This window comes from Ascidiella aspersa, chromosome 9, assembly GCF_963924565.1.
Source record: "Ascidiella aspersa chromosome 9, kaAscAspe10.2, whole genome shotgun sequence".
Taxonomy (NCBI): domain Eukaryota; kingdom Metazoa; phylum Chordata; class Ascidiacea; order Phlebobranchia; family Ascidiidae; genus Ascidiella; species Ascidiella aspersa.
This window is the reverse complement of record NC_139455.1, coordinates 14,145,657-14,164,086: the sequence shown is the minus strand read 5'-3', so window position 1 is coordinate 14,164,086 and position 18,430 is coordinate 14,145,657. Positions and strand designations below refer to the sequence as shown.

The 18,430-nt window shown below is 36.1% G+C and overlaps 2 protein-coding genes across 2 annotated transcripts; both read right to left on the bottom strand.

Annotated features, from left to right (window-relative positions):
* Positions 1 to 375: 375 nt before the first annotated feature.
* LOC146133122 (endoplasmic reticulum chaperone BiP-like) lies at positions 376 to 3,553 on the bottom strand. The gene is made up of 9 exons (XM_083397567.1): positions 3,347 to 3,553; positions 2,977 to 3,265; positions 2,619 to 2,809; positions 2,342 to 2,496; positions 2,022 to 2,257; positions 1,691 to 1,928; positions 1,386 to 1,553; positions 1,046 to 1,305; positions 376 to 967 (listed from the first exon to the last, which is right to left on the bottom strand). The coding sequence occupies exons 1-9, from the start codon at positions 3,466 to 3,468 to the stop codon at positions 650 to 652; spliced, it is 1,977 nt and encodes a 658-aa protein (XP_083253693.1). The 5' UTR covers positions 3,469 to 3,553; the 3' UTR covers positions 376 to 649.
* A 7,562-nt stretch (positions 3,554 to 11,115) lies between these two features.
* On the bottom strand, positions 11,116 to 18,226 carry LOC146133121 (nmrA-like family domain-containing protein 1). The gene is made up of 7 exons (XM_083396504.1): positions 18,037 to 18,226; positions 17,345 to 17,502; positions 16,732 to 16,838; positions 15,194 to 15,348; positions 14,971 to 15,107; positions 14,303 to 14,359; positions 11,116 to 11,411 (listed from the first exon to the last, which is right to left on the bottom strand). Exons 1-7 carry the CDS (start codon positions 18,191 to 18,193, stop codon positions 11,217 to 11,219), a joined length of 966 nt encoding a protein of 321 aa, XP_083252630.1. The 5' UTR covers positions 18,194 to 18,226; the 3' UTR covers positions 11,116 to 11,216.
* Between the last annotated feature and the right edge of the window lie 204 nt (positions 18,227 to 18,430).

The window sequence follows — 18,430 nt, the reverse complement described above, 5'->3', positions numbered from 1 at the left end:
TTCAAATAGGTGTTTTTGTATTGGCCATGTTGCTGTTTTAATTTCAAGGAAGCGATTCTATTCTAGTAATTGCTAAAATACTATTTTGTTATGTCATTAGCCTTATTGTCATTTAATTCGAAAAGTAGCGATTCAATTCAAAGTATTGCCGTTGCTTTGCAATCGTTAACTGAACGTTTCATTTCACATGTTGCAAAAATCCTAATGTTAAGATTCTATGGCAGTTCCTCTTGAATTTTTGTGGCTTTGCATACTAACGGGCCAAAGAAACACTACTGTACAAGCTACGGAGTTTCGGAGATCTATCCCGACAAGCTGAAGGCAGCAATACCAATTGAGCAAATGTCACTTTCTATAACAGGCAGCAAGCTTTCGAAACCAATAAATATTTATTAGCGGGGATCGTGAAAAAACTGCAAGTTACAGCTGCTTCTTCCAACCGTTCTTGACAACAATATTCAGAACATCATTATCGCACTATATCATAACAACCACTCTTTTTTTAAGACCGTTTTACTGCGTAGATTCTATTTCGAGACAAGCGAAAGGAACACAACACACCGCATTTGGAACATCATACAGCATGTTGTCAACACGAGGGGGTACTCAAATTGAAAAAAGACCTAAATAGTAAAAAAAGTGCGAAATGTTATAATTCATCTTTGTCCTCGGCACCGCCTTCGTCGGGTTGACCACCGCCAGCGCCGCCTTCACTGCCTTGATAAACCTTGGAAACAATAGGTTGAACAACTTCCTCCATTTTCTTCTTTTGCGCATCGTATTCATCTTTTTCAGTTCCCTCCTGGTGTTCGTCCAGCCACGAAATAGTTTCTTCGACAGCCTTTGTGATTGTAGCTTTGTCTTCTTCTGAAAGTTTACCTCCCAGTTTTTCCTTGTCACCAACTTGGTTCTTCAGACTGTAAGCATAGCTTTCCAACTCGTTTTTGGCATCAACACGTTCTTTCATCTAAAATTAAGAACAAAATCAAACGTTTAGCTTTAACACTCGTTGTCGTTTAAGAATACTTTACGAAAAAAAACGGACCTTTTGGTCATCAGCAGCGAATTTCTCCGCATCCTGAACCATACGCTCGATGTCATCTTTGGAAAGTCTGTTGTCGTCGTTCTTAATGGTGATCTTCTCTTTGTTACCGGTGCCCTTGTCTTCGGCGGATACACGGAGGATACCGTTTACATCAATTTCAAAAGTGACCTCAATTTGTGGTACACCTCTGGGTGCAGGGGGAATTCCGGTTAAGTCAAATTTGCCCAAGTGATGGTTGTCTTTCACCATGGCTCTCTCACCTAGTAAAAAAGGTTATTGACTATGGACTAAAGACCTGCTTTTTATCAAAGAAACACAACAGTAATTCATATGTACATACCTTCCAAAACGTTAATGGTCACAGTGGGTTGGTTGTCACTAGCAGTGGAGAAAATTTGGGACTTTTTAGTGGGTACCACAGTATTTCTTGAAATCAGTTTAGTCATAACACCACCAACTGTTTCAATCCCAAGAGTCAAGGGGCAGACATCAAGAAGTACAACATCACCTAAATAAATCAATTGACTTTAATGCAAATTGAATTAACTTTGGAATTCAGTTATTTTATCAAACAGTATAAACAGAAAAAACTACTTTAACAGTAAAAATTTAACAGCACCAATTATTTAGTAATTAAGTGCTTACCAACATCACTTTCACCACCAAGGATACCAGCTTGTACAGCAGCACCATAAGCAACAGCCTCATCTGGGTTGATTCCACGGTTGGGCTCTTTTTTGTTGAAATATTCCTTGACAAGCTGTTGGATCTTAGGAATTCTAGTGGATCCTCCCACAAGTACTACTTCATCAACATCTGATGTTTTGAGATCAGCATCTTCCAAAACTTTTTTTACAGGATTGATAGTGGAACGGAATTGTTTCTGGAAAAACGCATTGCTTGTAGGTGTAGGGCCAAAAATATAACTACATACACTGTGATAAATTTAATGTTGACAGAAACTACACACACTTACCATATTAAGTTCTTCAAATTTAGCTCTGGTTAAAGTTTCCGAGAAATCTTCACCTTCAAAGAAGCTTTCAATTTCAACCCTGGTTGTCTGTGCAGAAGAAAGTGCACGCTTTGCTTTTTCTACTTCACGCCTGAGCTTTTGCACGGCTCTGTTGTCGTGTCGTACATCTTTGCCAGTTTTCTTCTTGTACAATTTCATAAAGTAGTTCATGACATTTTGGTCAAAGTCCTCACCACCTGGACAATAATTTTAAAAATCAAGATAAAAAATCTTGCGAAAAGTATAGTGGGTAAAAAAAGGCAAAAGTTGACTAAACATACCCAAATGTGTATCTCCATTGGTTGCTATGACCTCAAACACTCCATTGTCAATTGTCAAGAGTGATACATCAAAAGTGCCACCACCCAAATCAAAAACAAGGATATTTTTTTCTCCCTCTTTCTTATCCAAACCATAGGCAATTGCTGCAGCAGTCCTAAAGAATTTAATACAAAGATAACTTTAAAATTAACTATAAAGATGGAATAATTTTTTTAACTTTATGATTTAGAACTGGCACATTGGGCTTTAAAATAAAAGGTTAACAGAAATTCTTACGGCTCATTTATAATTCTCATGACATTAAGACCAGCTATGGTTCCAGCATCTTTAGTAGCTTGGCGCTGAGCATCATTGAAATAGGCTGGAACAGTGACAACAGCGTGGGTAACAGTCTTACCCAAGTATGCCTCGGCAATTTCCTTCATTTTGGTTAAAACCATGGCACTGACCTCTTCAGCAGCTAATGTCTATAAAAACAATAATTAATCAGGAAAAAGTATGACAGATTTCGGTGCACAGCAAAAAAAATCAGGTTGAACGCAGGACAAAAGTTCAAAACTACACCCACAAAATAATTATGGAAATAAATTCTGTTACAAGGCTTAACTTGCCATACCAAATAGACAAGACTCACCATTTTTTCCCCTTTGGAAGCCACTTGAACATATGGCTTGCTGTTTTTCTCCACAACCTTGAAGGGAAAATATTTCATATCACTTTGCACTCCTGGATCACTAAAGGTTCTACCAATTAACCGCTTTGCATCAAACACAGTGTTTTCAGGATTTGAAGTAAGCTGATTCTTTGCAGCATCACCGATTAAACGATCACCTTCAGATGTGAAAGCAACGTAAGATGGAGTGATTCGGTTTCCTTGATCATTGGCAATAATTTCTACACGTCCATTTTTGAAAACACCAACACTAAATAAAAAAAAAAAGTTGGAAAGAAAGGCTCAAACAAGATAAAATTGTATAAATTCTAGTCAAAGTCACAATGCTTACCAAGAATATGTTGTTCCAAGATCAATTCCAATAACAGTACCGACATCCTTATTATCGGAATCTCCGGCAAATGACACAGCCAATATGGCAGAACAAACTAATAATAATTTCGTGACAAACATAGTTTTATTTAAGAATTTATAACAATCAAAAAATCTACTACCAAAATCTATTGTAAAAGTAAACTTGATTAAACGAAATTAAACAATTCCATAAAGACATGCACATAACCAAGAACACTAGTAATCTAGATTTAGCGCTGGTCTAGAATTCTACCACATTTTCATCAAGGGGTTATTTTGCTAACATTATTTGGGTTAGGGTTCGAGTTAACGTTTGGGTTAGTCGAGTATTACTATTATATTTATGCCTTCCTTGAAATTTAAACTTTGATAACTCGTTTCGTTAGTGTTAAAATAAATTTGGTAGGATTTTAGACCAGAAAGCAATATGATATCAAATAGGTAGTTCTTCAACGATGTTTATCTTGATTTGCAATATATTTTTGGGCCCTATTCTAGAAACCTAAAGCCTACACGAACATTATTTGGGTTGAAGTGCGGGTAATAAATAATAAATTTAATAATACTGGACCCACCCTCAACGAAACAATATCGGACATCTAAACCAAATAGTGTGCGTTGCTTTAATAATTGTTTCAACGCTGTGGCACGTTATTACTAAGTTATCTCTAACCACTTAATAACTGTTCGAAGCTACCTGGACCTGGACACCAGTAACAGCTCTTCACGACACAACGCTGTCCGTCAAACGTGCCGGCGTTTTGTAAACGCTGACTTGCTTCGTGTGGTAGTTTCTGATTGGTCGACACTGACACGTGTGGGACCAGGTTATTGGATGATTAGGGTGACGTAGCATTACTAGACGAGTTTGTTCGGGAAACAGTAAACAGGTCAACTGAAAATAGACTATGGCCACATCAGCTTCTTACATTTGCGCATCTTGTGGATTTCAACCATCTTACACAAGATAGTCAACGCGCTAATCTACGTGATGAAACTCGTAGCAATATTTAAACTTGTGACAAATAACTATTTGCCAACTTTATTTTATTTTCCCTAACTTTAACCACATCAATACATTTTTTTTACTTGCTTTCAATTTGTTATACTACGTTAACAGGGAATGATTTTTGCCTAAATTTTTCCAAGTAGTTATAAAAGTTTTTTGGCTTGTTAAACTGAAAAAATGGGGCTTAGGTTTTGCATTAGGCCTTTTATCTTCCATTTTTAATGTGATTTAACCCCGATTTTAAATGTAAGGTATTTTTTCCTGGAAATTTTACCTATCAACGGTAAGAAGCTATTAATACCTTGGATCTTCATACATATAGCTGAAATGGACAAAATATTTTGGTATCGGATCACTTCGATATGGTCCGAGTATCGATACTATCACATAGTACCGGGCAGGGGCGCCCGCAGAAAATTTTCCAGGTGGGGGCAATCAGGGGAAAATCAAAAAGGGGATCCTGAATTTTCAACTTAGGGAATTCCCCTATTTTTCGTCTGACTTCATGAATAATAACGTCATAAAACAGTGACAGTATGACGTCATAGAATGGTGATTGCAAGACGTGATAAAAAACTAATCAGAAACAGCCAAATACGTCCAGCAAAAGCGACCACGTGCGTCGTTAACAATCCTGTCAGGCGCCAGCTGCGAAACACGGTAACTTCAGGCAAAAAAACAAACCAAGATCGTGAAATATGTGTAATTAATTGTGGTAGAATCACACATAATTCGACTATCAGCAGCGCAGTTTTCAAGTTCCATAAACGGAACGAGCGCTAAATTACAAGCACGTCTTTCACCACCTGCAATACTAAACGAAGATCGTTTTTTCCGGGTGTTATTATGCCACGATTAGCGCAACAATTGCGCCGAGCTGTGTGTCAAGTCAGCTAAATTACAAGCCGCGGTTGAGGGGAAATAAGTTGTGTCCATTGCACACTAAATTTCGGCTTCAGCCCGCCGCCCCTTTGACAACTAGACACGAGTCCATTTCAAAAACTTTTTGACTATTTTACCTTAGTACAGACGAAAAATGTTCGCGCTTCTAGCGATTGATCTTCCTACGTCCAGTTTGTTTACGTTTTGATGCTGTCTATGGACTAGACCAGCGTTTATTTGCCATTTCGCCGTGGAAGGCTGCCAAGTGCGTCGCGGACAAACGGAAAACGTATTCAAAAATATTACACATATATTTTTGTAACATTTTTGCAATAGAATAAAAACTAGCGGGAAATTAAAAAAAAGTCCGGTATATCCCAAAAAAATCGCTCGCCAGATGCGCCCGGACTTTAAAGCATTAACAAACACTGAATTGCACTATATCTATTAAGGTTATCGCGTTTCTTTAAAGTAGCTTTGTTACACTTTTCATTAGCAGTATGGATGAAAAAATGCGGCCCACAGAGACCTTTTTGAGTTTGGTTGGTGCCCGCGACTAGAAAAGGTGCCAACCCCTGATTTAAAGTCTTGGTGAAGAAAGTTGAATTTTTCCTGATAATGGCATAACCTGGTGGAATAATGTATGTATAAATTCCTATAGTGAATGTATGTTATACAACCTAAAATATGACTGACAGCTTATCGAAACGAAAGTGAAGACAATATGATGTTAGACAACGTTATTTTATCTGAAATATTAAACGGACATAAGAATTTAATTCCAGTGGCCATTAAGTTCTTAAAACAAGCACAACTTGGGTTTGGATGCAGGTGAGTCATATCCCAGTGCTGTTTTGGCCACAATGATTATAGCGCAGGGTTGCCATACGGACAGGATTTTCCCTGACATGTCAAGAAGTGTTGAAATCTGCGCCCGGGAGAAATGACAACTTTTCTTATATGTTCGGGATTTAACCGTACTATATCTACATAATAAAAGAGAAAGTTTGTGAGATGTGTGTGTGTGTGTGTGTGTGGCAACATGTTATTGTTCGCCCAGTCATTTCACAATATATTTGTGTTACATCACAATAGAAATGTTACGTCACACTCGATGTGATTTACAACATGGTACAATGTTACCAAGATTGTGTTTAAGCATGTATCCCAAGCCCCAGCGTTAGTTAATTTAATATAGGTAGGCTATATTTAGAAGTTTTTGTGGACCCCGGTTGAGAACCACTGTTATAAACTATATGCTAACAGATTATTAGTTAATCTTTAGTTCTTGGTTTTCTTTGTGTTTTTAGATTCTTTGTTTCGGATTAAAAGTATATTTAGAATTTACAACAAATATTTTCCCATGGATTTGCCAAGAAACGTAAGTTTGACAAGGAGTGTCGAATTTAACAATGATTGGATACCCAAGTAGGCCTACTTTTTTACTTAAGTTGGCAAGAATCAGAATTTTCTTTCGAATAACAATATCTGCCTGAATCCGAATGGTGAAAAACAAACGATTCTGGTTACACATCAATGATGAAGAATGTTTGGATATCATAAGATAAATATATTTCGCTGCTAAAGGCATAATCAGTATAATCTAATACAGTGGTCGGCAAACGCCGGTCCGCGAGGAGTTGGTTACCGGTCCGTATAGTGTTGTCAGATGAAAATTTTGTTTAAACACGAACTGTAGGTAAAAATCTAATAAAATGTCAAAACTAATTAAATGTATTTTTATATTTAAAATACATTTGCCTTTGTTTCAAAATACTACTACTCCATGGTTGATTGGTATGATCAAAAATCTCAATTATAGTATCAATCTCTCGTGAGGTTCAAAACGACTAGTGTTTTGTGGCCATATGAGTTACATAGCACGTTCACAACATCCATATTGCATATTTTTATTACAAAATCTAACTTCTAGTACTTACAATATATCGAAAAATGGGCTAAAATATCACGTGTTTTAATTTTAAGCGTGCTCACCTTAAAGTGCAATAGAATTTCATGCAAACAATGTTTAAACTATGTCCCATAATGAAATAATTTATTATTTTGATATTTAGGCAGGAAAGGTTTCGAAAAAAACGTATGTGTATTAATTAGTTTTAGACTATATAAAAATGACAAAAAAGCCTAACGATTTTCGGACATCAACCACGTTAAAAAATGATTCTGGTAAGCCATGTATACGTATGACGTATGTCTATCCTATGCTTTTCAGGTGTCGGTCTGTGGTTCGTACTTTGTTAAGGTGCCATTTTTTCGTGTTTATATTACGTAGGCTAACTTTTGAAAGTGTCGTGTAGGGCCTGGAAATAGATCATACATTATCATATGTTATACAAAAGTGTGACTTCTTTTCAAAGAATGCGTTAAATATCCTTAGTTTGACAAGCTGAGGAATTGGTAATAATGGTGTACAAGTGTACAAGTGTAGTTTAAAAAAAAACGTTAAGGCCTAAAAGTTTTATTGAAATGAGCAGCGGGATGGGTTAAATTAAATTGCTTGGCAGGCCGGATGCCGCCCGCGGGTTTCCGTTAGTTTATTAATTCCTAAGTGGGAGCATCTCTTTGATGCAAAACAAGCACAAAGTTCGCATTGAAAGTTGTAACAAATTTCCTTTCCTAAACTTTTGTTGTTTTTTAAGGCCGGTCCGCGACAAAATTTTAGTTTTAAACCGGTCCGCAGTGCCAAAAAGGTTGCCGACCCCTGATCTAATAGAAATATTTTCATCTTATAACATCCAAACAAACTGATTTTCGGTTTACTAAGTTCTGTCCTTAGTTTATTCTTTAAGTCGGCAAGAAAGCAGTATGTTTGGTGTGCAATGAAAGTGTTGCCGTGTTCAACGAGAAGGCCTACAACATTAGCTGCCTTTATGCCACAAAGCATGCAAGCTTAGGCTGTACTTAATCCGGGCCGCCAAGTACTCCAGTTTCCCATATCCGGCCCGCCGACCGAAGAAGTTTCCAGCCCCTGGTTTAGAGGAAGGTAAGCGAGCGCCATCGCAAACCGGTCTCCGTTAAGAATTTTTGTTTTAGGAATTTTATGTAAGAATTCTTTTCACGTATTACGCAGTTTGGTGCCGGTATTATTTGCTCGAATATTACGCAAGTCTAAATAATTGCTGTTACAACTTAAAGTTTAACGTTTGTTAGTAATTCTGGATCGATAAATGTCGCAGGTTTTCAGCATTACAAATCAAATTGAAGTCATAACATACTGATTGCCTTAATACAAATAAGTTTTAATATTTGCAACTTAAGACTTGTTTAAAAAACTTCTTGATGTCTGCTATCGCGCAAAATTTAAGCTTCCAAAATTACTTTTTGGTTCCATACTTTGTTGCATTGTATAAAACAAATGTGTAAAGATAGACGAAGAATTAAATTTGTTTCTTTAACAACTGCCTTAATTTAAATTAATAACTTTTAGGTTTAAGAACTTCTTGAAGTATGTTACCGCGCAAAATTTAGATAGAGTTCGCAAAACACATTTAAAATACTTTACACACTATTTAACCTACAAGCCAGTATATTACGCTGTCCGTAACATTGCTTTTTAGTAACATGGTAAATTACCTTTTTAAATCATCGGCAATAACACGCGGCTCAAGCAAATTACCCAGAGTACAACATAATATGTAGGCTAATAGTTTTCAGAGGCAAGTTTAATGGAATCCTACATTTTGTTTTGAGAAAGATTTGGTCCGGGAATACGATTTTGTACACAGCGCCTTTGCCAACATGAACGGCCTATAATATTGTTGCTGCTTTCACGAGAGCCGCATTCTACTTTGAATTAAAAGTATTTACCCGACTCATTTCATTCACAATACAGAACATTACTTTCGGTTACAATTTAAATTACTTAGAGAAACCACCCTTAAAAATAGGGCCCTGAAAAATAACCCCTGACAAAATATAACCGCAACCCCGTTAAGTTAATTATTTGCATTTATTTTTTTTTAAGTAACTAAAATAAGATGGATATTCAGCAATCCACTCATATGGCCCATGGAAAATATGCCACGATAAACTATTCCACCATAACAATTTACAGTTTGCTGTCTTATTACTTCCAAAATTTGCATTCAAACACGGGTAGTACTTAGTCTCACTCGAGTCCGACTCCGTAGCCCTGCTGGGATCTTCTAATTTACGAATGACCAATGATCTGGCATCTATTTTACGTTTCTTGGGAGACGCCATTAAATCAAATTTCATAAGTAAAATTCTGGGGACTGGTCCACAATCCTGCCACATTTTGTCCGGGTGTTTATATTGCTAACAATATTTTGTTTATGGTGAGAGTTAGTGTTTGGGTTTGGTTGGGTCTAGTATTATTATTATTATATTTATTCTTACATATTTACGCCTTCCTTACAATTTTACCTTTGACACCTCGTTTTGTTAGTGGTAAAATAAATATGGTAGGATTGTAGACATTAAGCGCCAATTCTGTAATATACCCAAACCCTGCTGAAAATAACTATCACGAACACAATACTGTGCTGTCCGCTATTTTGGAATATACTTCGACGCTTTTCAACCGATACCTAGAAGTGTTAACTATCAGTTACTCTTTTAGCTTAACGCTTTTATAAATAGAGATCAGTGGCTTTAACGCAGTAAACATCACGCCACTTTTTAGGCATTGTGTCGTAATGCGAACGGTTAGTCGTAAACAACAAGTTTAACGCCCACAAAAAATAATGTTAAATTCAACAGTTAAGAAACTAATTTGTGACACGAGCACTGAAAATCGAAATTAGTGATGTAATAATAATGTTAAAGATGTAGTAGTGATGTAATGGTTGCACTTTGTTCGTGCGCGTTAATTATTTGGCGTGGCCTGAAAAATCATGCCAGGGGTTGCCGACCCCTGCTATAGAGTTTTGGCGTTTTGCGTTTTATTTTAGTAAGCTCAGTTAGATAGGCCTACTGCAAGTTAAATGAGGGCAAACCCTTAACAAGCAAGATTATATATTTTTCCTTATCAAATATGGAGTTGCAGGTAAACATAATTTGCGTATACCGCTAAACCTACTGTAAAAACACATTTGTATTGAGTTGGTAAAGTCTAATTATTTGGCTAAACTCAACACAATATTCTATTAGCCGAATTGCTATAATAAACAATATCTCTTTTAAAGATTTGAACTGAGTTTGTTAAGATCTCAAATTTATTTCTAATGTAAATTAGAAAATGTAAATTCACGAGAAATACAACTAAAATATCCATGCTTCAGAAATTTGCTGTTTGGTTTGCAACCCGCAGGCACATATATATCTCAGTCTTATACAAAGGTAGCGAGGATATAAAATCGCACATCAGTTCTGATAGGCTGCATACCGTAGTAAAAATGTGTAAAGGAAAATAAAGGTATGTCTGGCACGTTTTGTTGAAATCCGATCAGCCAGAACGTGCGTCTCATCGCACCAACGAAAATAAAAATTTGGGCAACTTAAACTACATACAAAGCCATTTTTGACGCAGCGCGCCATTGTTTTCCATCTTTTGATATAAAAAAATACGTCACGTTTTAACATAACTTTTTGACGTCATTTCTCAGTTTTTTAGGTCCCTGATCTGAACTTGCCCAATGCAAACGCGGTAAATTTTTCAGTGATTTGGTGTTTCAAAATACGCTATGGTGTATCCGTTTTAAATGTCCAAAATATTGTTCGTGTTATGTCATAAGTGGTGTATTTATTTTTCTCATTTCCTTTCTCAAGAAACGCCGGTCCAGAAAGCACTACTCTCTAGAATACACAACACGCTACACCTCTACATTGTAGTTTTAATCACTACCAGAAGAAAAAATATCGATATTGTATTTCATGCTGTATTTAATTAATATACATTATTTTCACTATTGTAATTTATATGGTCAACAAATACAAGACATACTAAAAATGAATTTAAAAATGTATAACAAAATTACGATTTAATCATTTGTTTGATTTTTTCTTGTTGCCTTTGCGCCCAATCGTAAAACGATTCTAAGTCTTCATTAAGTCGCTGGGACGTTACAATGTTGTTCCTCTGGACCTCATGCGTGAGATAATCAAAATAATTTGCCATGTCTTCAGCCCCAACGCCCAAGTTTACCTCCATAAACTCCTCAGGTGTAACCTATGGCAAACAAAAAATTGCGTAAGACAAACAATTAAGCTGTTCTATACATGATATAACACTGCTCGACAACAAAATCCACATGAAGGTGTGATTTGGTGATTGATTAGAACAGTGGTCGCGAACCGGTGCCGGTCTGCGAGGAGTCATTACCGGTCGTTTCCCGTAGTGCTATCAGGTGTTGCCCTGACGTTCTTTCTTTCTTATATTGACATTATTTTATAGGTTTTTCTATCACGTAAATAAATGTTTCATCACCAATCCATATTAACTTAGGCCAGTAGATTAGCAGCTATATTTATTGGTCGGCTTGGAGGCCGAAAAAGGAAAATTCAAACCTGGTTTAAAGCTATTTAATTTTGTCGGATCAGTGGTTTTTACCCTTTCGTCCTATGTGGCCGACTATGAAGATTACATAAATTAGAATAATTGTGTGATAATGCAGCACCAGTGACGTGCGGTGAGGTTACTAGATGGTAATTAGCACAACTTTTTTCGAGTCACGTTTTTCTTTAACAACCACAAAAACGGTATAGTACAAATAAAAATAAAAAAGTTTGAGCTTTTTTGTTCAGCTTTTGCCATTGTATGAACTGCGTATCGAACACAAATAAATGTGCTGGCAAACTGTTTCGAGCAGCAACTGACTGAGTTTTAGCGCAATACTCAAAACATTATTCAGAGAGCAAAAACAAAATGACACAAAAGTAGTAAACTACATTAATATTGGAAACGTAATAATGACTACATCGTTTATGACGTAACAGTCCATGACATTTGATTGCGTGGCATGCCTGTGATCGACTGTTGCGGTAGGCTACTGCTCATAAAAGCTACAAAACAAATTATTATTAAGATTACAATATTTATAAAATTTTTGGGTGGCCATGGTCACCCTGGCTACGCCTGTGACAGCCACACATCCACTCCTTTTTTTACCAATCTCTTTGAAAGTTGCGTGTTATTTTTTTTGTTCAGTCGTCTGATGCTAAACTTTTAAATTTGCAATAGGTCTGCCTTTATTTATGACTTCAACTTTAGAGCTTTACACTACAACAAGTCAATGTACACGCACTATGCCGGCATTTAAGCTGGACAAAGAAAGGTTTCATAGCGTGGACGTCATAATTGAGGCATGCCTCAAATCATAGCTAAATCGTTCATCATGTTTTCCGAGGGAATTAGCGAAAGAAAAAGGCACGCATAATGCAGTGTATAGCACCTCTGTGATCTGAATTCTGAAGAGAGGCACGGCTTGGCGCTGCCTCACTTCGCGTATTCAATGATTTTGACCGCGTGAACGCTTGGTATGAATAACGCAACAAAATGGAAGAAAAAAATAAAGCACGCTTTAGGTATATAAACGTAAAATCTGCGGCAGAGATTAACTGATATAACTTTTGCTTGATATATATTTTGCTTTGCCAGATGTTGGCAGGTGAGACAGTGCCTGAAGCATGCTTAATCACAATCTTGGTAAGTGATAAAATCATATTGTAGTTGTAAATCGCGTTGAGTGTGACGTAACACTTCCATTGTGATCTAACACAAATAGATTGTGAATTGGGAGGCAGCATTATTCCAGCTTACATGTACTTGATTTTAGTTTATGATATCGTTCGCAAAAATGACATGCGTCTAGCAGAGGGGTAGGCAACCTACGGTCAATGTAATTTATCCGGCACGCAGCCTCTTTGACAAACTAGACACGAGTCCATTTCAAATACTATTTGACTACTTTAACTACATAAGAGCAAAAATTTTCGCGCTTCACGCGAATGATCGTTCTTCTTACGGTTTGTTTCCGTTATCATGCTGTCTTTAACTATATCAGCGCTTCTTTACCATTGCGCCGTGAAGTGCGTCGCGGACTAACGGAAAACGTATTCAAAAATATTGGACATATATTGTTTAACCTTTTTTTCAACTCTTATTATCGGCAATGTAATAAAATAACAAAAATTTAAAAGAAATGTCCGGTATACCAAAAAAATTGTTTGGAGTACTGCTTTGGTGTCTTGACGTCGTCAACCACACGTTTTTAGTGTTTTACTGACTAGCGGTGGCACACAAATCAGTTATTTTTTGGGTTTATGCAAAACTTATAAAATGCTTAGTTAATATAGTTGTCATTTCAAAAAGACAAACAACTAACTACAAAGAAAAACAAGACGCTGTCTATTTAAAAAAATGCTCGGTAAATAGTTGAAATACAACGTTAAAATAATTAACAAAGACTGTATGGAAATGGGATCGTTGCATATCACAAGCGAAAAAATGCAGCAAATATATTTCAATGCATTGGTCAAAATCAGAGATACACAACTGTATAAACAAAAAAACAAAGTTCGAGCTGAACCTAATTCAATAAGCCAGACCTGCCTGGTTAATTCTGCTGGCTCGCGTATATCGTATATTACTTTAATGAAGACTTAATACACTTAAAAGGTCATTGAATTGAATTTAAAACTATTTTTTTTCTGATAGACAATTTTAAAAAGCTGAATATAGTTTTTTTTTAATTTTGTAAGCGACTTATGTGTATTTTTAATCGATTTTCATTTGAAATAATTTTGACTTTTTTTGACTTGTCAAAAAATAATCGCCCTAATAATAAGTTTAAATCGAAACTATGACTGTAAATTCAAATTATCTGACATCTTTCCATGCGTCATAGAATTGAGTTATTTTAGTTTACACGATTTAGTTAAAAAACATGAATACCCCTAATTCAGTTTAGTTAAGGGAATATGCCGCTAGCGGGAAGAATTAACCCTTAGTTTGGTGACTGCTTATAGCTTATTTAGGGCAAGATAAGGATGGGCGCATTGGACAGCTTGGCATGACCATCTTTATCTTAAAGCTTATAGCGACAGTGCAACGATACTTACTCGTCCGTCTTTAATAATTATTGGGTAAACAACATCTGTGAGAATTCTGGTATATTCCTGTTAAAAAAACAAGGTTTAATAAAAACTTTGGGTATTTATTATATCCAGTACGCCAGTAGATTCAAAAACAGTAACTAAGTCAGGTCAATGGTTTAATATAGGGGTGGCCAATCAATAAGAGGCGCATTTGCTACCTGGTTAACTGCAAAGAGCCGTTGCACACATGGGCATAAATTAATATCACCCTGTTTCTTTCTTACTTACACAAGTCTTTGATCAGATAGATTTATTTGAAATGTTGCACACTAACAATATTGTGCAAGCTACATATAACGATGGTTTTATTCACACCCACACGTGTCAAAAGAAAACGTTGTATTTTGCGGAAAAAAATAAGTTTGCTAGTCACAGTTTTACACGTCCCGTTATGACGTAACTTTTTGACGTCATCTATAAGAATTTCACCGTCCCGGTAAAAACATTATTCTTCTTTCACCCCTGATTATAATTTAAATGAAATAAAATTTAATAATGACTAATGGGTATATTAAATAAACCTTTAAGAATGTTGGAATCGACATTCGTATTAAGCATATAAATGAAAAGACGTTTGACTTTTTGAAACATAGTCTTATGAACTATTCGCTTTTCATTTTTTTATAACTTACTGTCATTGGTAGTTTGCTGCCGGACAAGGAAATTGTTTTGCCAATCCAGATCTGAGGATTTTCCAAAACTTGTTTTACGCAAGCTCCAAAATCTCTTAAGCCGATCGTATCAATTGGAATATGTCCCATTGGGGTAACTTTACCAATAAAAATAATGTTCATAAGCTTCACTTTAAGCACAAAACACAAAAGTATTTCTTTTAGTAAAGTTACAAGCATATACCTGATTTCAGAATCGAAGTTTTATAAGTTTTCTTTGGCTTCAAAATTCCTGTTAAGAAGTCCTCGTATAAAAATGGAACAACTAGTAACGTAAACGGGAGTTCCTGACCCGTAATGTAGTCTGCGATATGCGCCTTGGCGTCACAAGCATCACATCTATAACCATTTTATAAATTTTCAAAGATAAAATAACTAGGCCTAATGCCAAAATACAACAATTAAAACACTAATATGGTAGAATAACTTTATTTCTATATTTTGTACCTCTAAAGTTTTACATTAGGGATTTGCAAATTGCTTCTGGGGCGAATACGAATAACACTATCTTTTGCGTAATTTGCCAACTTTTTGTAAATATGTAACCGGTCGTAGCACTAACGTGAAAATGTTTAGTTGTGAATATCTTTTTACATTCTCTCTTTAACGATATAATACTTATGTTATCCTTTCAGCAGTTTGTCGTCGATAACCAATATATATAAAAAGCCACTAAGGTAGTCATTTCCAACCAGGGAGGGAGGGATTACCCACTAGGGCAGTGGTTCTCAACCTGTGGCACGTACGAAGTCATTTTGGGTGGTACGCTATACTTTTAAGTAAAATTACAGTTTTACCAAAAGGTTAAGCATTTTTTTTATTGTAATAAACTATACATTCATCGTAATGATTGTATAGTTAAATATTTCATGCTTCTTTGACGATAGGAACAATTATCTTTCCGGAACATCTATGCAAATTTCTTTTATGACATCATAGTAAAACAACAAAAAATCACAAAACTTAACTACCAGTATCTTGCAAGTTAAAAAAGAGAAACTTTTTGAGAGTATAGTGGGCCACATTTGTTTTGAAATTCCCGGGCTTACTAATTAGCTAATCCACCCCTGTTAATAATCCTATATACATTTTGAGTAACGTTGAGTTTTTCGAAAATTTGTTGGTACGAAACAAGATCACAGAAGCTCGAGGTGGTACGCAGTGTAAAAAGGTTGCGAACCACTGTACTAGGGGAATTTTGTAATTTTTAGGGGGAGAATTTGTGTCACAATATTAACTCTTACGGGTTGTCTGTGTTGTGTATTATTGCTGCATTGACCATATATGACCAAAGAAAAAGAAAAATTCTCGTATAATCGATTTTAGACAGCAATGCAAAAAGGATGGATGTAGCCTACGGTACGATGTAGCCTACGGTGGATGGATGTAGCCTACGGTACGAAGAAATTTAGACAAGAGAAACAGTGCTTTTATTAACAGTGCTTTATACTTTGCGAAATTGTTGTGCAAGTCTAGGTCACTGGATTAAGCTGATTGTAACTTTATGTTGTTTGTGTAATATCATTTGATTTAGATAATGCCAGATTTTTCGATATATTCTGGAAGGTTATATATTTATGTAAACGATATTTTAGCAAACTAAATTTGTAGGGGGAATTGGATTTGAATATCGACTAAAAGGGTGCACAGGACAAAAAAGTTGGGAACCACCGCACTAAGGCATATAAATTTGTTTTATTTGTGTTCGTTTTAATTGTTGACCTCAATCCGATGCTGGCGTATACGTGCATTTTGGTGCAGTATACGAGATGTGGCGTCCTGCATTCGTAACACGCGTCCACCACTGAGCGGCCAATTGCCACCTCTTCCTGTGCGAATTGCAAATAGTTGTATCAATGTATAGGTAATTTAGTTCACTTTAGGGAAAATGAAAGACTGTCTGGCGCAAATAAAATAAAAACGAAGTATATGACACGTAATCGCAGCGGAACACTAACATTAAAGTTATTGAGCTTTTTAAGTAAAATATTTGATTTTAAAAATACTAAAATTACGTGACGATAGTCTAGCGATCTTATTGCAAAATGTAGTTTGTGACAGAGGCGTAGCTAGGGGAGGGCGATGGGGGTACATATGTTCCCGGGCTCCAAGGTACAGGGGCGCCAAAATGAGGCTTACAGGCTGCTGCTTCTTTAAATACAATTAAAAAAAATTTGAATTGTTTTTCCGTATAAAGTAAGGTATATTATGTTAATGTAATAGAAAGTGTGATTAAACATGAAAAAGGGGCTCCAATTTTATAGTTTGTCCCCGGGCGTAAAATAGACTGGCTACGCCTCTGGTTTGTGAATTAAAATTTTACACAATAGCATACCTTAACAGGATTTGCATGACTGTAGTCGGTATCAGTAATTAAATAAACACAGTTACATTCTTTGATCTCGGCTGTCAATGCGGACAAATTATTTACTGGAAAGTTCGTTCGTAACTTCTGCAGGCCAAGACATCCTAGTTGTTTTGCAAATGGTGAGTCTAAATGTGGAATTGCAAGATGTTAAAAGGCATTTCATTGATATTTAAAAACATATAATTCAAAATTATTCTGTAAAATAACCAGCATATTTGCGTTTAACCGCCATACGACAGGCTAAATACATTCAAAGATGTCGACGAAGCATTTGAGCGAAGCGAGTTATTGTTTACTGAAAAAAGGATCAGGCAAAATTATTTGACATACGATTAGGTGACATTTTTGAGGAACTCGAAAATAGACGCATTCCCCTCAGAGTTGGAAGAACAATAAATAAAGCTAATTTAAACAAATGTTGTTTTAAAAAGTGCCATAAATAAGACGCACGGTCTTTGGCGGCTTATACCTTCACCACTGCAACTATGGCACGCAGATTTTTTAAAAATGCTGGGGGTGCAAAAGTGGGGTGCGTTTTATATTTCGTTGGTTTAACAAAGTTACCTTTCGGTCTACAATAGCCTACACCACAAGCTTCTAACAGATTATTAACCCAGAGGCCGCAAATATCCCATTTGACATTAACAAATTTAACTAACCTGTCAAAGCCGAGGTCAAAACCTTCAATGAGAAGTCACTACTCACAGATTTTAAAACACTTAGACATGCACTCTGTGCAGCATTGCTCCAAAAATTCTGTTTGTTCAGATTGTCTGCTTTACATATTGCTGCAACAACACAAACGCACTTAGACATCGCTTGCTTTCTAACTTCGCTGTTATAGTCACTCTGTTGGTGTGTCAGGCATCTGATATATTTATGATGGATGCATTGGAAGCATTGTTTAGCACAAAATACGTCAGGACAAAGGACGACCTTCCTCTTTCTTGTAGCCTTTTGTTGTTTGAAACGGATCAAGCCATTGTTCGCTGCGTGTAACAACTTTCACGCGACACGAACAAAATCTGTAATGAAAAAAAACGTACTTAAATA